Here is a 23,802-nt window from a genome sequence, read left to right as displayed (position 1 = left end):
ATGAAACCATTCTCCAACATTGGATAGGTTCTTTAACTAACCTAACCTTTCCACTGAAAATGTTGTATTGATTTGTTAAAAATATTGATAGGACTACAAATTGTTTCGAAAAGTTCTATTTAAAGATAAATAAAAAATTTTCCAGCAGCATATATATTATTTTATGGAGACTTTGAACAGTACTGAAACATTAAATTGCATTAAATTTCACAGTAGTAATACAAGGATACTTAACAGTAAACAAAAAATTAATAACCAATACTTGGAAAGCTGTATGACTGAGTACATAAATGGAAAACTTTTCCATTTTTTTTAAGAAAGTTTGCTTTAAATTTACATGGTTAACCCATCAGCTTAATGATCTTAAATTTTAAATTATTTTATTTTATATATTAAGTGATAACTGATCACACATTTATAACCAAGCCTACTTTAAAGTTGACAGTCCTAAGGCTGTAAAATTGAGAAGGATAATGTGCGTAATTAAAAAGCGAAAACCAACGAACTTGGTTTTCATGGGAATCAGTTCGGTACCAGTCTTCTGGATAGTATAGGTACTATATAAATATGTATTATGTTATGTATGTTTCATGTAAATATACATATTACGGTACACCTATACAGGTTTTATACATAAAAAGGACACATGTCAACGAAAAAAAAATTTTTACGTCGCTATAATTAATTTGTGGGTATGACCTGACCCTATTAGATATCCTAACGTACTCAAGTCCGGATGATGATAATTTAGGACCCGGGCCCAAACAATTTTAGGTGCCCATAACTATAATCAAAATATTGGTGATTGGCACATTAATATTATACAAAAAAAAATATTATATTCTAATTTATAAATTTATTTCTTGCTTTTTTAAACACAAAAATAAAAATGTTATTTGTATAAATATTTTTTTTCCTTGATTTGTGGGAAACAAGCTTTTTAATTATATCATCAGTATTAATTACGTCCAAAATATCACTCTCTGAACACAAAACTATAAAACAATTTCAATTTTCTTGAGAACTGTTCGTTCTATATTTGTTTTTATACTAACACTAAAAAAAAAAGAGTTATAAAAACGAAAAAACCTAATATCCACCAGGGATCCACTTTTGTTTGATATCCGTTGTGGGCCCGGAGTCATGGCTCCCTCTGCTCTTCCCCTATCGTGTCACTACCCGTCACTATTTTCCCAATACATTACAATATAATATAATATAAACATATAATACATATATAAACATAATAAAATGTTGTTTAATAATAATAAAAAAAAATAATAGGTCCTAATAATCGACGTCAGGTATAGGTATAAATGCTAAAGCCATTAAATGTTTTACATTTAAGACAAAGTGAGCATTTGAAGTATATTTTTCTCGTACATCAGGGTATAGGATGTATTTTTCTCCTTATACATAGCCCAAAATAAAATAAGTAGCCCCTTATTTGAACGTCCTTGAAAACTCTGTAGGTAATTTATATTTGATAAAACCTATAAGAATAAATATATATAAATTAATTTGTCTGTAACTATACATGGTGCAGTTATAAGCTTTATAAACATATTATATGGCATGGAATTAAATTGTTTTATACAATCGTTATTTATTAATAATCGATAATCAACGATAGAATAATGATTTGATTTATTTGTATCTAGGCCAACGTATAGTATAAAGAAAAAAAAAACAGCGACAGTTATAAGCTTATTCTTTTTGGAAAATATACTATTAATTTTTCATAATCGAATATTGTAACAGTTTTCTGTATTTTCCTTAACTTTTCAATTTTCATATTTCAAGTGATTTTAATAGATCATTAGAAATGGCGACTGTTGAATCTTACAGCAAATCGAAGAAATCTGAGAAGCCAGTGAAGAAACTCATGAAGTATTCTTCAAAACCGTGGTCGGTCATATGTGAGGAATATGAAGCTAGTCGTAAGTGTTTGATGCATTTTTTGAAAATCATATTTTTAATGGTCGAAAAATCTTTGAACTCTAATCTGGATGTTCTTTTTCAATGCCCTGGGACTTGATTATTTCAACGATCCAAAAATCTTTATAAATATGTCTTACAATTGTTAATACATACTTACTAGACATAAATATATATTGTACACATCGATGAAGTTGCACTTACAATGAAGTGGTTCTTACATTAATTTAAATTCTTAAAATAAGTCGTAAGGTTTCAAACGGTTAAGATGTTTAATGTCTTCGAATTTGTCTTATAATTAGAAGGCCATCATATTGACATAGTGATTTAGCCTGTTCTCGTGTTTGCGATCAAACCTCTGTATTTCATATCTCGGTGAATTGCTTCGTTTTTTCGAACCGGTAGACTGCCAGTGATGTTTTAACATCGTTGTATTATATCAATGTTAGACTTGCTAGCACAACCTTCACAGTTGAATTCCATAGATCCAGATTGATATCATAACGCCAAGTATAAAAGACGTTTATTTTCTACAGTTAACTCGGAGTGGGATCCGACTAACCAGTAAAACTTTCGTGTTTCTTCTTTAATTTGCTATTTATTTGCGGTACATGATGTTTCCAGTATAATCGATACACAGGCCGGTGACATAAAAAGTTGGCAACAATTATTTTTGTTATTATTTTTATTTTGTATCACATTACACATCATAAATATAGTTCAAACTTGTGTTCATATAATCTTACATAGGTTTACAATGGCAATATATAACCAAGTATGTGGTTATAAATATATATTTTAATAAATAACATGAATAATAAAAACGAATATTTAAATGAATTAATTTTCACTTATTTACGAAGAAGATGAATCTGAATCATTAAAATCTGGCGATTGTAACAATTGGACAATAGTTGCATTTAAATTGGATTTCCGTTTCATTGGTTGGTGCATACTTGTGATAAACGGATCTGACGAAATTAACAACCTATTGACTATGTCTTCATTGGTTACTTGACGAGAAAATTTACGTGTGAATTCTTCTCTGTACTTTTTAAACATTTTGTGGTTTGCTTCCTGCGCTTCCTCGCCTAACTGTCCAATAGGAAGTATAGCTTTTTCTATTATTGTTGTTACATGGATTAATACTTTGTGTATAGTAGGTGACATATTATACCAGGGATATTTTTCTACAAATAATTGTGCCGTTTTAAGAGTATATTCTTCAAACAGTTTTAGATTTATTATATAACCGCTAGCCATAGTTTTCAAAATAGTTCGAAATCTGTTGATTATCACTATATCCAGGGACGGCGCGAGGGGGTGGCAATAGGGGCAGTTGCCCAGGGCCCCGCGTCTTAAATTATAATTAAGGCCCCGCGGTTCTGATTTAACTGAACTTAACTTAATATAAATTATAAGACCCAACATTAATTTTGCCCAGGGTCTCACAAACTCTAGCACCGTCACGGACTATATCTACTCCAGTAATACTGCTTGATATATCTGCATTTTCGAAAAAACGTCTAGCCGTATTGCCTAACCTATTTCCATACCCAGGTTTTGGTTTATCAACTATTAACCCAAGTTGATTTTTAAATTTTTTTATTATTTATTTTTTAGTGGTTTCGGCAATTTTTTTGTTTTCTACACCACGAGCTTGCCAGGTTTTTAATGGTAATTTGTATGCTACGTGTAATAGACATTCGAAGAAACGTATCCAAGCATGAAGCGTTGACATACCAAATTCTAATGCAGACTCGCATACTATTTTTGCTGCTTTGCACTTTTTAATATTATTGAAGTCTTTCGATGTTAAATTACATAAAAAACATCTCATAGTTGAAGTTGTTTCTGTCAATGAATTGCATATTTTACCGTCAACCATTATAAATAATAATTTGTGGTTAATTTCAATTATTCGGCCATTTATTTCATATATTGTGGGTAATAATTCACGTATTTGACTTCCTATATAGTCTTTTTCTTTTTTAGCAAGGTCCGTTGTCTCATGAGCAAATTGGAATCTAATAGGACGACAATATCTTGTTGATGAAGATCTTAAATTATTCCAAAGCACAATTTGTTGTTGTGTTGGTATTTCAGGATCACCAGATATGAGCCTTAGAATGAAGTCAAAAAAATACTTGCATCATTAATGGAACTATTTATAAACTTTCGTTTATATTCTGAATGACCAGACGATCCGTCAAACCACCACTTAGTAATTAAACTTAATTTTTGTAAATTTTCTTGTTTTTCAATCACTTCATATTGAGTTTGCATAAGGCGTAAAACTGTGTGATCTAATAATCCTTGCAATTTTATATCAACAGTTGAATCAGTAATTGAAATATATTGCCTTTTTGGATAACATTTTTTTTTTTGCTAGTTGAATTTTTTTATATGATGGGAATCTTTCCTTATCTTTTTTTCTTATGATATTATATTGATGCTCCGTAAGTTCAGCTTCTACAAACATAGACAACCCATGGGTTTAAGCATTAATGCTTCCTCTGGTGACAACTCAATACGTTTTGACATCTCCCATCGGTTGAAAGCTTATTTATAACGAGTAGCGCGTTTTGGCGTTGTACTCGTAACTTCTTTTACTAAATTTGCCGTATCAGTTTTACCTAGGGATCACGTTTTTGTACGTGAATATAATTGTACGTGTTCACGTATACCGTGATCACGTGAATGAATCAAAATAAATCACGTATGGTTAATACACGGCAATCAACGAAAGCTTAATCACGTGAGCACGTATCTGAATCATATTCACGTGATCACGTGAATTAATATATTCACGTGAACTGGCATTAATCAAAAATTTGATTGTATAAAAAATAATTATTTATAAAATATAAAGAGTTTGTTAATTTTGTTAATGATACCAACATGGTGGTCATATATTGCATTACAAAAACCGATTTTAGGTACTATTTATTTTGTTTATTTTATTTGAAAATGTATTTATAAGTTTATTGATTAGCTTCATGATCTTTTATTGAACTCTGTAGTGCCCGTCGCATGTGACTTATCTAGTTGTTGGATAAGTAGTTGTGTGCCGGGAAATCTTTATGTGCTCGTAGTAATTCACCGTGAATTATTCACGGCGTCCGGTTGTGAAAATAGAACTCACTCACTGATACCATCATTTTGATTGAACGTTACAAGTTACAATTGTACAATATAAAATCGTAAACAATTATCATAAATACGAATAAAAATTCCTATATGTATGTAATGAAATCCCTTTTCGTGACTTTATTGATTTTTATACCAAAATCGAAAATTGTTGCTCTAAATATATTTTTGAGTGTAGATGGGCATCACGGGGATGCAAGACCACTATTATATTATAAAAAAATAATTAAAAATTATGAATAAGATGTCTTTTTCGTTCATTATTTTGTTTATCTATTTATTATAATTTCTTAGATCAATATTTATTTATACATAATTTATTATTACATAATCTATTTATTATAATATTTTAGATTATTATTTATTTGTACATTATTTGTTATAATATTATCCATTTGCTTAAATTTGTTTCACGAAGTTTTATGTATATTAATTAATATTAAATTATTTACGTCATAATTTAAAACATAAGTTATTAATATTATTTACTATACGTAGGTACCTAGACATTTGTACTTAATATCAGGCCTAGTTAATCCATAGTCATTATATACGAGGACCGATGGCGACAAACATGATTATGTAAATTCACGTATTCACGTGGTTATATAAAGTCACGGATTCACGTGAATAAAATTATAAATACACGTGAAATTTTAAGCAACGGGTTTTATAAATTAAACCTTAATTTCACGTGAGCACGTTAAAACGTATACACGTGAAATAGGGAGCTCTAGTTTTACCTGATGCACACAAACTCATATGTGCTGCATGACATAATTCATCAGTAAAAGATGAAGCTCTCAAATGTTGAGTTTTCATCCGCTTAGTTCTCTCTGATGCCGAGTCAAAGCTAATTTTACCTACTCCAGAATTTCCAGAAGAAAGTTTATAATTTGGGAAACCTAATGATGTTTCTAACCAAACAGAGTTTTTAGTCTCAAATCTATTTTTCATCCTATAAGAACTTAACCACTTCTTTTTGAAATCAGAGACGAAGTATGATATTTTTTTATTCAGTTCTGATATTTTAGACTTTGGACAATTAGTACGTTTTTCTAAATATTTTTTTAAAAATACAACTTGATCTTTCAATTTAGTTTGATCAGATTCGTTCATTTTTGAAATAAGAATTTACGAGTCAGAAAAATATCAACACTGCCCGATCCTAAAACAATTATGTATTAAAAACTAATTAAATTCATCAAACAAATCATTATTCTTATACGCAAAAAATAAATAAAAATAAGTATAACAAAAAATATTATTTTATGAAATATTCGTACGAAATTGTTATGTGACTCTGACGATAAAAGCTATTACACTAAATAGTACAAATATGTGTAAATTTTTTTCGTTGATATGATAGAATACTCAATAACCTGTTATTTTTTTTTTAATTTGCCTTTGTTCGCACATTACAGCAATATTACCTGTTATATTTCACAAAAATTAAAGCTCGAAAAGAATCCTAGGTGAACTTAAACTTTACATCAATATTATAAAATTATAAAAGAATGACTAAGCAATATTTCACTATATTTTAATGTAATTTACATATCCAATATAAAAAACAAAAATAATTATGGAATTAATACAATGTAACTGACCTGTTGCTATTAACTCCATAATAGTTTGAAGTTTTTGCACATTAAAGTGACAAAGTAACAATACAAAATGTACAACTTTCAGTTTTTGGTTTATATTGTAAAATTTCAATGATGCACCGCCGTGATTAACTTTACGATTGTCGAAACTAAGTAAATTTAAACATCAATAGGTACATGCATGAAACTAGTTTTAGATGGCATATAAACTCCTCTATCAATTATATTTAATAATATGATAAGATAATTTGATTCGATAAAAGTTATTTTTACCAGTTAATACTCTCATTAGCCCTACTGTGCGATAGTCAAGGTGCATTCCAAAGTATTTCACTGAATACTTTTATGAAATTATTGTTCAATCAAATACTATGTAACGTGACAAAATGGTACCCATTGTTTTTTTGCATTTTATTTAAATAATTATTAAAATTGAATAATTAAAAGTGTTATCCTAGTTAATTCTAGAAATTGGATTTTTTAGAGTTTATACTCGTAATTATTTAATGAGCCGCCTGCGTATTGTTACTTCCTTATATTTGTTGTTATTTTTTGTGTGCGTATGCGAGTATTTCATTCGTGTCAATACACGGGACATGTACCTTTTCCGCCAAAAATTGATTTACACATAGCCCTATATCACCAGACAGGCTAGCTTTTGCGAGACCCTGGGTAAAATATAGCGCAAGGCCTTTTTATAAGAATGGCGTCTAGGTATATTTATATTATTATACACAAGTATCGATCCGCGAGGCCCTCATAAAAGCGCGAGGCCCGAGGCAAGGGCCCTGCTATATATCGGTGTATAAAATATCGATGAACGATATGTTATACAACGCAAAATTTCGATATATCGATATATCGATATTTAATTTACATACGAGTAAATACGTATCATTATTCATCATTTTTATTATAATGTAGCTTTATATCCTTCTTGTGTAGGTGAATGTGTCAAAGTTATTTAAAACGTAATGTTCGTCTTCATAACATAATACCTATATTCCATAAAAGAAAAATTAATACCTACATATAAAAACTAATTGATAATTATTATTATCTATCTTCAATATAATATAATCTTTAATCTATATAGGTAATATATAAATATACCTACATTTACTGGTACAGTCGTACGTAAAAAAAATATCGATGATATTATATTTGATCAAAATATAAAATGTTAATAATAAAAAATAATAAAATGTTAATACACATTTCAATTTATTATTATTCTTAATAATTATTATTAAAATTGTCAGTTCACAGTCTTAATAAATAATTAAATCACTAAATAATAAACTATTCAAATTAATTTAACATTTAATTTTTAACAAGTTATTACAACAAGAATCCTATGAACTGTATATTAATTATTATACAAAAAAAAAAAAAAAAACTGAAATAAAAATAAAATAATTATTCTAAATTGAGTATTATGTTAATATAATTTTAATTTTAAAAATAAAGAAGTTACTTTCTTAAGCAAATGAAATAAAATCACAACATTCAAAACCAATACTTATCTTCAAAAGATTGCAAAAATACAAGTTTTGACAATCTTGATTCTAATAACGTGTTCCTACTTTTTGACATTATGTTATCTGTTTTGCTGAAAAGTCTTTCTGAAGGTACTGACATCACTGTATAAATAAATAGCGTTTTGCTAAAGCTTTTGTGAAAGCTCCTTTTATATTTTCCCATTTGATAATCGGATCTTCTTTGAGTCCAATAATCAGTTTATCCAAATAAGAACGCATTTCATCATTTGCATGAGATCCATACTTGGTTTTCTTTTTATGTTTTTTCTTCAAGACTTCTGTGTAAGCTTCAAATATCAATACTTTTATTATTTATCGTTTTATCTATATTTTCGACTTCCTCGTCCATAATATATTCATTATTAATTATTGCAGGTGAGTCAAGTACCTCAATCATATTTACAAGAGACTTTAACACTTTTGATTTAGCTATTGGTTCTATAATATATATATATATTTAAACCTTGGATCGGGTATCGTACAAATAGAAAGTATAGGTTTATATTCTAACTTCCCCCACACCTCAACGAGAACTCTTCCAAAAGTTTAATTTGTAAATTTTTTTGAAAATATGAACACTAGTTTCCCATTTTTTATTAGATTTTGAGTTAACACTAAAACAGGGATTATCTTACTCGACATTACATACTTTTCGGTTGACTGTTCTTTCGTTAATTTTTCAATTATACCAAGTTGCAAACAAACTTATTTTAATGACTGAAGATCTCGCGCTGACAGAATTTTTGGAACTTCATTACCTGTTCGTGAAAGTAAAAATTGAAATAATACTTGACATATCAATAAAACATTCGATCATATAAAATGAATTATTCCAATGCGTTTGTACGTCAAGTATTAATTTTTTATACTTTCCTTCGGGTACTCCTATAAATTTAATTATAAAAATTAAGATTAATTATTATATAATACAATTATTAATAATTTATCATTTTATTTATTACCTTTAGATTTCTGAATACTTCGTAACTCATCACACGCCTTAGTACTTTTTTTAAAATATTTCACTATACATCTCACTTTATGTAATAATTGGAGAATTCCTCCAGTTTTTACTTTGGTTATGGCATTTTCATCTTGAGTTTTTTCAATATTTTTTTTTACAATTAAATTTATGGTAAGTACTAAACATACTAAATGTTGTTTTTCGCCACATTTGTCAATTTTAGTTTTTTTAATATTAGCCCTATTTTTTATAGTTACAGCCACTATATGGTTTTTATCAACACCCCATTCTAATAATGTTTTTACGAAAATTTTACCCAAATACTTGGAAGTATGACTTTCTTCAAGCTTAGTTACTCCAATGACTCCTAAAGAAGTATTTATATTTCATAGTTACAAAAAAAATTAATAAATACATCTAAAAATTATGACATTAATACCCGCCGATTCAATGTTAATTCCATTAATAAAATGAACAGTTATTCCATTGTAACTACACATTTGCAAGGTCTCAGTCCAAATATCAGTGGTAAGTGACACATGTTTCACTTGGCTTAGCTTGTTCCGAAATTCGGATGCTAAAACGTTAAATTTTTCATCTACTCTTCTTTTAACGGAATTACGACTTGGAATTTTATAAAATGGACCTATAGTTTTTAATAAATTCCGGAAAACATCACTTTCAATTGTGTCAAATGGGACATTTTCTTTGCAAAAGTAGTATACTACTTCATCGGTAATTTTTACTGTATTCGAACCATCAGCTAAATTAATAATGTATGAAATAAAAATTTGTTCTTAAAAATAATATTTTACTTTTCATGCATAAGGTTTCCTTATGCATGCAATCCATGTATTGAGTTCGAACGCGGATGGGTTCCCGCCCGGTCTCCTGCATCGTAGGAGGTTTTCCGAGTCTCATGCGATTGGTGTGGGGTGTCTGCGGCAGGTTGTACCCCCTCAGCGGCTTGCGTGCCACCGATATGCTGGAAACCGGTCGATGTTCATCTTTTGCTTCTTTTTTTTTTTTTTTTTGGCCGATCGTCACCGGTTTTTCTCTTTCTGCCTTTTGCCAACGGTTGAACGAGGCGTATCTGATCGATCGCCGGTTCGCCCCGTGTCTATGTGGCTTTTGCTGTTCACATTTTCTGTGCGGAACTGTCGTAAGTCCCGAGATAGTCGGGGCCTGACGTTGTGCTACACACCAGTGTATTCAGACGCATCATACCGAGATCGTAATTATACTATCCATATATATTATCACTATCCATAGACATTGGAAGTCTGTAGCCGTACCAGCCTGGATGCCACGTGGTTGAGCAGAGCCATAGAACAGGTCATATATATAAATTTGTGATTTTTCGATTTTGTACTAGTACAGGTTGTACTATTATTTATTAATTTCAATTTTTTTATTAGTAATTTATATATGAATATATTGGGGCGCCCTGTTAGTTATTGTACACCTAATATTGTCATCAGGGCCGTCTTAAGGTTTGCAGGGGCCCATGGACACCCGGAGCTTAAGGGGCCCTTTTAGTAGTCCTACACAAGTTGAATAAAAATATCAAAAGTTTATTTAATATGATTACTTTATTAATTAAAAACTATGTACATTTTATAGAATTATAAATGGTATTTTAATGTTATAACTGTCAACAATGAAACTTATAGTTAATATGTATCGTTAAGTAAGTAACGGTTTTTTTCGAGATTTCTGTTGTGCAAAATCTTCAATTATATCTTCGAAGTCTAGTTTTTGCAGATCACTTTCTATGCACATTATTGACAAATTGGTGAGCCGTTCTTGCAACATAGTTGTTCGTAATTCGTTTTTTATTCTTTTCAGTTGTGAAAATGAGCGCTCCCCACTGCCATTGGTGATCATGAGGCAAAGGAAAATCCTTGTGGCAACTTCCACGTTTGGGAATGTTTTTGCTAATTTGTCTGCTTTTATTAAAGAATGTATATCTAAGATACTTAAGTCCACGGATTCATTTTTGAAGGTTTTCAAGTATTCCCTTAAATGAAAACATTCTGAATTTAACTCATTAGTGTTTATGTCTTCACAATAAAAATCTGCCAATTCTTCGCATTTTTTTTTTCAAATGATCAGGTTCCATTGTTTGTAATCGAGTAAAAAAAACTAAAACGTTCATTAATTTCTTTGTACGATTCCGATCGTTGCTGTAAATGTGTATTTAGCGTGTCGATTATGGGAAGAAACGTTTCTACATAAAATTTTTTCTTTACCGGCCAACTGCACAGTCTCTGATGGGTTTTCCAAAAAAGTGATACGTGTGCTGCGAATTCTTTTTCTTTGCAATTTATCTTTGTAGTCAGAATTTGGATTTATTTCTTTGGCGGCCAATTCATATTTATCAAAATTATTGCGTGTATTACTAATATACACGCTAAGTGACGCAAACAGTTTTGTTGCAACGTCCATTGTTATAGTATTATTCTGTAGACTTAAGCTTGTTTTATTTATAGCTCCCAGAAGGTCATTCCATGTCTCAGTTAGGATAATGGTTTCCAATTTTTCCATTTTTTTGCCAATACTTTGTGCCTCGTTTTTCGTTTCTGCTGATTGATCAGTGTTTTTAGCAATTAATAATAAAGCTTCAAAAATATGATCATAAGCATTATGTAAAGCATTAATAGCACCACCGCGTGCAGACCATCTGGTTTCAGATAAGCTTTTCAGAACTTTTTGTCCGCCTAAACATTCTTTTAATATCTTCCATCGATTGTTTGAACTCGAAAAAAAATTGAACAATTTCTGGACGAATTGAAAGTATGCTACTGCTTCTGAAACACATCCAACCGCTTGGGCACCTACTAGATTCAACGAATGTGCTGCACATGGGACGAAAATTGCAAATTTACATTGCTCTTTAATTCTTGCCTGTAGACCAGAATAATTTCCTGCCATATTTGCGGCGTTGTCGTAACTCTGCTCACGACAATTTTTTATTGGAACTTTAAGATTTTCCAAAAAGTTTAAAACCGTATCTGCCATGTAGTGCGCATTATGCTCTTCGATAGGCAAAAATAACAAAAATCTCTCAATAGGCTTTCCGTCTTTAACAAACCGTACAATAAAATTGAGTTGGTTTACATGAGACAGGTCTGGTGTGGAATCGACGCTTATTGAGTAGTATTTTTCTGCATTTATTTCACTAATAATCGTTGTTAAAACTTTTTTCCCTATTATATTAATAAATTCGTTGCAAATATTTGCAGACAAATATGATGTACTTCCTTTTCCACGATTTCCGTAGTTTTGTATATGATCAGCTAGAAAAGGGTGAAACTCACTTATTAATTCTAAGCATCCCAAATAATTACCGTTATTTTGAGAACCCAACATTTCATCATCACCACGAAATCCAAGTCCTCTTGAAGCCAAAATCTTCACCACAGCAACAATCCTTTTGAGTACATTCTTCCAATAATTGATTTCAGCATTGTATTGGGAAATTAATCCATATCCACTCGAGCAATAGTTTTGCTTCTTGAGACATACTTCATCATTAATTGCCTGTGTAGTGAACTATTCTCAAGCTCCATTAAAAAGTTACTAATATGCTTCCAATCTTTGTATCCATTAGAAGAACTCAAACTGTTGCCTATAATAATAGTATAATTAAAAATACGACTGCAATAACAATATACAGCTTTCTTCAACGGCGAATATATGAGCCAACTTCTTTCTACACACTCTCCATTCGTCAATTTGCGGGTGAAAACATTTCTAGTTAAGCTTCTATTTTTTATTTTACCACTTACATCTGAAAAACTTGTAAAAGTTTCAGAAAAGTCACTATTTTTATTCTGGAAAAACTCTGGTGCTTTGAGTATTCAAATATCTCGTTTTTCTTCAGTTAAAATATCATCACAGTAAGTACCAGGGTCGTGAGATATATTTTCTATAATATGTGTATTTGTTAAATCGCAGTTGCTTAAGCTATAGAAGTTTTAAACTCTAATGTGTTAACGGCTGTCGTTAAATTAGGAGCTGATGAACTCAAAACACTAGTTGTATCATTAAAAGTGGGTCCAATTTCTGGACTTTCAAATTTAGAAGTACCTTGAAATGACGAGGTTGAAAACTCGGTCTGCCTATCAGTTTCTTCGAGTGTAAAAAATGAAGTAAGCTTAGGTAGTTTGCTAATATTTTCTTTTTGGATCGCAAGTCTTTTTCTTTTTTCTGAACCACTCAAATATGTCCTTTTTGACATAATTAAATGAGACTGCAACTCTATTACAGACACTAATAACATTTTACATTTTATATGTTTATTATAGTTAAATAAACGAAACGAAACGGACAAACGGCGCACTTGTACTGACTGTCAGTTTTATTGTGTATTTACTGAAAATGTTTAAAATCGAATTCCTATTAAATTCACTGCTTTGACATAATTAAGTTAAGATAAATAATCCAGTACATAATACGGGCAGGCAGAAACTGATATAAATTATTAAAGAAAACCCGGTTTAGATAATGGGATAAGAAATATAAGATATCAAATGTACCTAATTGCACACAATTATTAAGTATTATTTATTTAACATTTTAACATTGCCATTTACCTAGCTTTCAATATATATGCGTATATATATATATATTTAATCAATGTAAACTAAAAACGCGTGCGTACGATATGCGTCCATGTGAAATGTGCAAATTTTTTTTCTAGAATTTAGAATTATTTTTTTATAGATGGTCGTATTAAATATTAATACGTTACAGCTTATAATTTAAAATTGTAATTTCGATTATTCGGGGCCCCCATTTGGCTGGAGGCCCTGGGCACATGCCCCACGTGCCCATAGGGTAAAGACGGAACTGATTGTCATTGTTATTTTTATTATAATTATAATTTTATTCTGGGACTTTTTGCTAAGCTCCTATATAATAGTGTATTATTTCAATATTATTATTATTATTATTAACAAACGGTTGGTCACCATTGTCTAATACCTGCGCAAGTTGCGACATACAACTGTACTAGATAAGATTAAGATTTATCGCGGCGCCAACATATTGAAAAGATCGAACTCTTATAACTGCAAGGTTCTCGGGACTTATAACACTTTCGGTAATACATCATTTGAAGAGCCGTAATTTTTTTTTACAATTTCTTTTTACGTTTTTTCTACGTTCTTTTCCCAACTATAAGGGGAGATGCGTTAATATTGCCCCCCTTGTTATTTCGATACCAGATTACGAAATTATGTGGATATTGATATTAGCTTAATTTATAACTTCCTAGTATTTTATCCATATCAAAATTGATATGCTTACTGTTCTTATCACACATTTATAACGAAATTTATTTTTTCGGTGCATTTCTTCTAATATCAACCGGCCCGAAATTAAGCTGTAAGTATGTACATTTTAATTAGATTTCAATAGTTTCAGTACTAAATTACTTTTAATTACGAAGTGTATAAGGCTATGTCACTACAAAGTACTGATGATTATTTGCCTCGACTTATAAAAATTATTTAAAAAAAATGTATTATCGTGTAATACCGCCCACTGGTTAGTAATATAAAATATAAATTACTATACAAAAAATTTTGAATTTAATATAGATTATATATTGTTTCATTCAAAATCATGATCAAAAAAAAATTTTATTTATTGGTAGGTATTTGTGTTTAATACTTAATTGTTAAAGAAATTATATAATCATTACAGTATACCATTCCACTATATATAGGTGTACGATTTTCTAAGCATGATTTAGCGTAAGTAAAAATAATTATGTAAAATATAAATTAAATGGGCGTCATTAGACTCATACTGATTGGTATTGCCCTCGTGTGAGGGTAATGCCACCCAACATTTTTTTTTTTTTAATTTGGTATTAATTCATATTAAAGAGTTTTAAGTGGTTTCAAGTTCGTAAATATCAATAGAAGTTGAGTTTAGGTATATTTTAAAACAGGTCTAGTATTTCTGCTGCAATTATTAAAGATTTTATGGACAATTTCCCTTAGGTGGGTGCCAATACCCGCATCACCCCTATGGAAAACTAAAAAAATTACCGGCTTCATTAAAAATGAGATTAATAATCAACAAAAAATGTCTCTTGTCGTTTTTCAATTGCAGCCACATTTGTGCTAGAAAACGTGGTAGGTACTTATTTAAATTAACTGAATTGTGAAAATATCATACTCGTATTTTTTCCCCCGGTTAATTGTTTTTATTGTATATACCGTTTCAAAAATTATAAGAATAGCCATGTATTTAGCAAGAAGATACACTAAGATACAAAATTAAGATTATATCAATATTAATTACCTGAAAATGAAGAAATATTATACATCATATTGGGCAATGTTTGCTGTGTTTTTTTTTTTATAGGATTCGATTGTTCAAAGACAATAGATTTACTATTCCTTAATGACGAATCACCATTATGAAAACCCTTAAAAAAAAATTTAAATGTACATGTAACTTTAATTTAAATAATGTATTATATTTTGCTTAATGTTGAGTGTTGAGTTAAAAAAACATTGATTAACTTAAAATTAAACCCAATTACCCAAGAAGGGACGTGAAAAATCGTGAGGTATGGACAGTTAAAGATGCTTTAAATATTTCTATTACATTTTCATGCTTCGAACATCATATAATATAATCATATCTATTCTAATAAATTTCATTATTATGCGAATGCGCCACTCTGCAGTTCAAGATAATCGCCAAGAAATTTTTTTTTCTTTTTTATGGCGAAAAAGAAATTAAGAAGAGTAGACAAAAGAAAAAAATAGCCAAACTAATCTCAACTTAAATAATACAGATTTTGCTCATTTTTTTCATTAATATATTGTTTCTTGTGTTGCTTAAGTGCATTATTTGAAAACATTTTGATATATTTAGATATTTAATTTTAATTTGCTTTTAAAGTATCATTAGCTTGTTGCTGGCCTTTGCAATTATTATAGATTTGATACAATAAGTAATAAAAATAATTTGTAACTTTATTGAATTTATTTGAAATATTTTGATGCAGTTTTGAAGAAGGTAAAAGGTATTTCGGATGACAACAATATTATCAAGTATATTGAAATGACAATTGGTTTAAAATTAAAAAAAAAAAAACGTGTTAAATGTAGTTCAATATTTATGTTTGTTTGAGTTAGTCACATTGCAAGTAACTTTCAATAGTATAACTACAAAAGGTGATATGGATAAAATGATCAAAAAACCTACTTTTAAATTTCATAGCCATTTTTTGTGTATAATCGACAGTTTTAAATAATAATGATGCATCAATCGTCATTTAAAGTTGTTTGAAAATCAATTAATGCTTTATAATAATTTGCCATTTGGCCATCTATTAGTCATGATAATTAGATGTTGAAATAATGATATCTAAATAAGTATAATTATTACTAGAGCCCGGATTTATATGCATTTGTATGTTTATATTAAGTGTATGGAATTCTATGGTGGTTTAAAATGTCCCCGATGGATATCACACAGAATTTAAACACCAAATTTTATATTGCATATTTTGCATATTTCGAAGGTTATTACATATTTGTTCATAAATTCATAAAACATGCATATTTAATGAGTTTTTAATCAATTAAAAAATGTTGTATTTTTTTTTTTAAGTTTTCTATTCGTTTTCGGAGAGTAGGTAACTTCAAATAATTTAAAATATTTATTTTCAGTTTTTTTTTATTTGTATTCTTGTTTTTAAGTTTCATAAAAGTTTTAGATAGATTTAAATGATTTGAAATATAAAGCAGTGGATATTATCATTTTTTTTGTTTCGATAAGATATTTAAAATTTTATTTGGTATAAAAGTATGGTTTTTTTTAAAAAAAAAACACATTTTATAAAGTGTAACATAATGCATATAATTGCTTATGTAGGCACTTTTTTTTGCATATTTGCATCATATTTGACACTTTTTAAATGCATATAAATCTGGGCTCTATTTATTACCTGTATTAAATTATAATAGTAATTATTAAATTGCATTACACTATACAAATCAAAGGATAATATCATTAATTACACAATGGAATATATAATATAATACAATATATATATACAAATAATATATATATATATACACAATGATATATTAATATCAAATATGTCCGTTATGCAGTAATATACGACCCTACCTACTACTAGCGCTTTACACGTGTAGTGAAAATATGAACTACTGAACCGTAACGCAGTCTGACCAAGTGGCGGACAAGTGATACCGTGTATTTAGTCACCGAAAAAACCTCACGGCAAAGTTGATAACTGATATATCATGTTTTTCCACAGTAATTATAAGTGATCCATGTAAATAGTTTAATATTGGTAGGTTAGTAGTGACTAGGTATGCTTCAAAATGAATTAAAAAGAAAAGGAGGCGCAGAAAATAAAAGAGATAAAAAACGTAAAGAGTTGTAAGAAAAGAGCAAAACATAATATGTTTTAATAATATTATACATAATATAATATGATACATAATAATTTACATACTATGTAAAATTGGATAATTTATTTAAGAACGTCGAAAAAAAAAGGTGGTAATTGCAGGTTGGTTCTCTCATAGTTGAGGTAATTGTTTAGTTGGAACTTGGATATGATCATGTGGGTCGCAATATTCTATTTTTCCCGGGCCGTCAGATTATGCCTATCCGCCTCTGTGGCAATAGTTTAACGGAGTACTGAGGTGTTGGGTGAAAAAATTGGTAATGAATTAATTCGCGTCGTGATTGACCCTCTCCGCTTGCGACTTCGGTTGTGTGCGGAGCAACCACAATATTTTTATTCTTTGTTATGTGTACGCAGTTGTGTGATTTTTATTCAATGGTGTCGGCCTAGCCGGGCCCCAGCTTCTAAAGTCCTCCGAGGCTGGTAATGCATATTTTTAATTTTATATTTTGATCCTTGCTGTTTATATTTTTATATGTATGTCACGGAGCGCCAAGCCTCAAGCACCGGTTACGGTATTTTTTTTTGTTATAACATTTTATTATAATACGGAGACCCTCAGCGGTGACGGATGTGTAACTACGGCCTTCCGTACCGTTTCATTATAATTCTATTTTTTTTTTTTTTTTAAATTTATAATTGCTAGTGGTGCATTTTATTCCGGAATGTCGCAGCGTTCTTCAGGGGAATCCAACTAGTCCACAAACTAGCAACTCGTCTGGGACGAATACCCGCCGTGCTTTAGCGGTACGCCGTGTTGGATGGTCGGCGGGTACTCGAAGGTGTTCATCGCACTATTTGAGAAGTGTAGGTGTTATGTTTTTCTTTTGTTAGTATCTATATTTTCTTTATTTCTTTTAAATTTTAGATAAAGTTTTTTAATCGTTCGATATTTTTGCCCCTGGTTGACTTAAATATTTTTTTTAATAAATTTCCTTTAATTCAACTTAAAACTTTATGTATTTTTTTTTGTGCGTTCCGTCTTCAACGGACTAACGAAACTTTCCTTTCAAAAATCATCTTTAGTTACATAAGGTACGGGCAACAATTTTTTCAAAGATTATTCCACATAGTATGTGGCAGAATTTCACAAGGTACGGTGTAACACAACGACTCGATTATTATCTACATTTTAATTACTAATATTTCATAATAGCGAAAAACTTAATTATCATTATTTTAAATTTTTCTGAAAATCCTAATGTGTTCCAACCTCATGGTCTCAGCCAATAGGTCGATGATGCTATTTTGATTATACTTATAACACGCCAAGAAAGTTACAGCAGAATTCGTTGCGCCCGGTCAAATGAATTATGTTTTTATATTTTTTCAAAATCAATATTATCGAACTATCATTGTGTTCGTGTATACCAGGGGTGGGCAACTTACGGCCCGTGCTATATTTTCGAATTAAATCATATACATAAAGTTTATCGTATATCGATAAAATAATGTTGTCTGGTATTAAACAGCGTTAAACGTCTAAATGTCATACATTATATGTACGAGAGTTTTCAAACATAGCTGTTTGTACCGAACTATTTAACTATATCAGTTTCTTCATATTATTCTTGTCGTGCTGTCGTATTTTTTGAATTTATTTTTTCGGTGTATATAAATGCTAATTAAAATTCATATTTTGAATGCCCTTTTTTTTCCAATTCTTTGGTTCGCTGCGTTTTAATTTTCTAAAAATTGGCCCTCTAGTAAGTTTGAGTTGCCCATCTCTGGTGTATACGATTGTTAATAACATTTATCTCAATCTTTCAAAGTATTTATATTTGTTTGATTTTGATCAAGAGAACTAAAATATGTAAGCTAAAGAAATTATAATCCTATTAAATCACGTTAACTATATTTCAAGATTAAGATAAGAATAAAATAATTTTAATTTAATTCAGGAAAATAATTCCTATGGTATTTTATGTTAGCGTGGTTGCCTTGAGCCCGAGGACGAATTTAGGAAAGATTTAGGTCAGCTGACTCACAATTAATATTTGTTGACAAAATTGGTCTGAATACTTCTTATATTTTTTAAGTGCCTATTATAAATTAAAACTTAAATGGCAAATTTCTCAGTTTCGATATTTCTTCCACAAATTATGCCACTGGTTTAATTGTATATCAAAATAAAACATCTAAATGCCAGACCCCATGTAAAGTTCTATGAATTAAGATACATGTTTACAATGATAATTATGAATAAACTTAAAAAAAAAAACAATTTCAGCTCTAATATGTAGGGCCAATGGAAACAGTCTGACCCAAAGTTCTCTAACTGTGGATCCGTCCTTGGTTGGGCCTCTATTCTAATAATAAATCTCAGACCAAGACCGACACTGCTCGTAGATCAAAATGCAGTATCGTCCAGAAACATTGCTAACGTTATGTTGTCGAATTTTGGTATAACTGTCGCGGAGAGTAGGTAAAATACTGATCCAAAATCGTTGCTCTGTAGTACTCCAGCAGGTATATTTTTCTATTAGGTGTTACTGCTTCTTCGTGTATGACTAGGAATTGACAATCAGTTAAATAAGATTCCAGAATTTCATCCCAAGTATGTGCCAGCCTTTGTAAAAAACCTCAGCTATGACAAGGAACACATTGCAACAATATTTTATTCCTTTAAGACATTTGCTTATCACATTAGTGACGCGATGTACTTGATCGATTGTAGAATGTTCATTGTAAAATTCAAACTGATGTTTCGGTATAATGTTCTTCCACTATAATTGATTTAAGAAATTTAATCCGTCGTTTCTTTCATAGTACTATTTTATGTATTCACTGTTTAATTGAATTCAAAATTTCACTCTTTATACATATTTTTAGTCGTTACCTACCTGTTATTTCTTTGTGTATTACAACTAATATTTTAATTTAGTCTCACACTCGTTTACACAATAAAAAAATAAAATAAAGTCATTTGAGTAGAAGTTTTTATAAAAGATAAACTTGGCAGAAGTGAAGGTTTTCTTGGTTTAAGCAATATTATCACCAGTGCCCGTTTTCATTGTGCTGCAATATATGACATGCACAAGAAAATATTGTTATGTGTGAAAGATGAATGATGTTATTCATTGAAATTACTTTATGTATTTTAGGACTAACATCTTCATAAATTGGTATTTTTATGGATTTATGTTGTCAACAATTGCTTTAGAAACTTCTAATCTAGTTATCTAAATTATGTAATTTATCTTCAACAGTTCATTAGTTCAGATAACAATAAAGAGCATAGACCAAATAAAATAAAAAGAAAATAATATTTAAATAACAAACATTCTCGTTATTTCAGAAAAAGCGAAGACCACTAAAGAAAATTGTTTAAATAAGCAGAATAATGCCAGTGTTGACTTAAAAATAAAGTCCGAAGATATAGCTGAAAAAGAAAAGAATGGTTCTAAAGATGTTTTTACTCCCTCGGAAAAAAAAACAAATGCAGATACATTTGATTTGAAATTTTCAGTTGCACGGAATTCTTCGTCGAAATCAGAAACCAGTGCGGAAGTTACGAACATAGTTCCATCAAAGAAACATCAAAGAAACAAAGTGAACACAAACGTTGATAACCTAGAGAGTTAGTTTTCGATTTAGATTGAGAAAAAAAATAGTCATATCAATAATGCTTACAAAATTACAAATACTTTTTAAATTTCAGATCAATTAAAAATACTTTTAGAAACTGCAATTAGTGAATCGAAGCAACCTACTATAACTGGCAAAAAATTAATGAAATACTCTACGAAACCGTGGTCGGTCATATGTGACGAATATGAAGCCAGTCGTAAGTGTATTATTGATAGCATAAAAAATAATGAATATACCATCGAATTACAATTTACAGTTGCTCGGAATGATTCGTCAGAACCTGAAGCCAGTAGTTTAGATGAGAAAATAGATCTATCAACGAAAGCGATAAATGTAAAGGAGAATACCACAACCGAGGAGGCTAATGAAAAACCAGTAGTTGAAGAGAACATAACTACTGATAACCAACAGAGTTAGTTTTCGATTTAGATCGAGAGAAAAATATTCACATCAATAATGCTTAAAAAATTACAAATACTTTTACATTTCAGATAATTTAAAAGCACCTACAGAACATACAACTATTGAACCTATTGATAAACCTAAACTATCTAAAAGAGCAATGAAGAAACTTAGGAAAAATGCGCCAAAAACACTGTCGGATACAGTTGTTCAACGTGTAGCCAGTGGTAAGTGTTATAATGATAGATTTTAATAAAATCTTATTTATCGTTGACCGAAAATAATTCAACTGAACCTAACATTATTTTCAATACCTGATTAAAATTCTTATCCAAAATAATTGGAACAGATCGAATAAAACAAAATCAATAGTTTTTGTATAAAAATATTTTCATTCTTTCAGAAATATCGTTGATCAATACAAATATTGGTTTCGATAAAGAAAATATCGCCGCTGTTGACGTAGAAATAAATTCCGATGATACAACTATGATATCAAAGAAGGATCTTAATGATCTAAGTATTCCATCAGAAAATAAAACAACTGTAAAAAATAATGAATTTACCATCGACTTGCAATCTTCAGTTACACGGAATTCTTCGTCGAAATCAGAAACCAGTGCAGAAGTTACGAACATAGTTCCATCAAAGAATCATCAAAGAAACAAAGTGAACACAAACGTTGATAACCTAGAGAGTTAGTTTTCGATTTAGATTTAGAAAAAAAATAGTCATATCAATAATGCTTACAAAATTACAAATACTTTTTACATTTCAGATCAATTAAAAATACTTTTAGAAACTGCAATTAGTGAATCGAAGCAACCTACTAAAACTGGCAAAAAATTAATGAAATACTCTACGAAACCGTGGTCGGTCATATGTGACGAATATGAAGCCAGTCGTAAGTGTATTATCGATAGCGTTTTTGAAAATCTCATTATTAATGGTTTAAAAAATCTTTAGTTATTATCTGAAAGTAAGAATACATTCAATAACTGTTCACAATAAATGACACAGACCGAATAAAACAAATTAAAATAGATTTTAAATAAAAACACTACGGGTACTATGAATTGGAATAAATTCATAGCTACAAATTGCAATACTCAAAACAATATCCTATATCTGCTGATGTACCCCAAGGCAGTGATATTGTACCATTCTTGTACACCATATACACGTCGGACCTGCCACATCAGGAAATACTCTAGTTGGAACATATGCTGAAGATACCGCCGCTTTATTATCAGATTCTTTAGATCATACCACTGCTTCTCATCGTATTCAAATTCATTTAAATACTCTCTCTCTCAGTCGTTCACCAACTGGAAAATAAAAGTTAACGAATCTAAGTCCCCTCTTATCACTTTCACATGTGGACTTCAAAAATGCCCAGCCGTATCAATCACCATATACGTAACGTACATCACCATTCCTGCATCAATAGAAGTAAAATACCTTGGACTTACTTTTAACAGGTGCCTTACCTGGTCTCACCACCTTAAGGACAAGCGTAAGAAACTTAAATCCAGACTTAACTTGCTAAGGCCACTGCTTCGTTCTAATCATAACCCTCAAAATAATCTTTGTCTTCACTGGTGCTCTCTGGTTTATCACAAATGTGACCCTTTATTCCGACCTCAAATTACCGTCCATCAATAAAACAGCTGCTATCTATTATGAACGCTTCCATGCCTCAATTCAACATATTCCTAGCCAACATGTCACTGAGTTAGTCTCGTTAACACTCTCCCGGAAATCCAACCAGATGCCTCAAAAGAAACTGGTGCCATGACATGAAAACTTAAGAATTAAAAATTTATTAAAATTAAGTGGTATCAAAAATGTGTCATTATTTCTTCCTATGAATATATTCTACTTGTCAACTGTCTGTAAAATATTATTCTTACTTAATTTACATACTGAATAGATTGTAATTTTTCAAATAAAGAAATTTCGAAAGAGATTCTGAATAAATCTGATATATATGACTATATCTGATAGATATAGTTTTACAAATATAAGGAATAAGATGTGTGTTTATCACCTATCATCTAAACTGATACCATACATTAAAGAATTAAAGTACAAGTTCACATTTAATAGTTTAACTATATATAAAAAATAAAAAAAAAA

At 30.0% G+C, this 23,802-nt stretch overlaps 1 protein-coding gene across 1 annotated transcript; it reads left to right on the top strand.

Moving 5' to 3' along the window:
- Positions 1-1,825: 1,825 nt before the first annotated feature.
- Positions 1,826-22,671, top strand: LOC112694551. Its single transcript, XM_025570058.1, has 8 exons — positions 1,826-1,940; positions 20,969-21,070; positions 21,140-21,250; positions 21,332-21,457; positions 21,518-21,673; positions 21,753-21,890; positions 22,067-22,360; positions 22,442-22,671. The coding sequence occupies exons 1-8, from the start codon at positions 1,826-1,828 to the stop codon at positions 22,627-22,629; spliced, it is 1,230 nt and encodes a 409-aa protein (XP_025425843.1). The 3' UTR covers positions 22,630-22,671.
- The last annotated feature ends 1,131 nt before the right edge of the window (positions 22,672-23,802 follow it).

Source organism: Sipha flava, unplaced genomic scaffold (assembly GCF_003268045.1).
Source record: "Sipha flava isolate LNK unplaced genomic scaffold, YSA_version1 130_pilon_pilon, whole genome shotgun sequence".
In the NCBI taxonomy this organism is placed as follows: Eukaryota; Metazoa; Arthropoda; class Insecta; order Hemiptera; family Aphididae; genus Sipha; species Sipha flava.
This window is presented reverse-complemented; position numbering and strand designations above follow the sequence as displayed.

Excerpts from the sequence above, each read along its gene's own strand:
- LOC112694551 (XM_025570058.1), top strand. The coding sequence starts at position 1,826 with ATGGCGACTGTTGAATCTTACAGCAAATCGAAGAAATCTGAGAAGCCA. Across the intron at positions 21,071-21,139 it reads AGCTGAAAAAGAAAAGAATG|TTGCACGGAATTCTTCGTCG; the intron begins GTTCTAAAGATG and ends TGAAATTTTCAG. Across the intron at positions 21,674-21,752 it reads AACTACTGATAACCAACAGA|ATAATTTAAAAGCACCTACA; the intron begins GTTAGTTTTCGA and ends TTTACATTTCAG.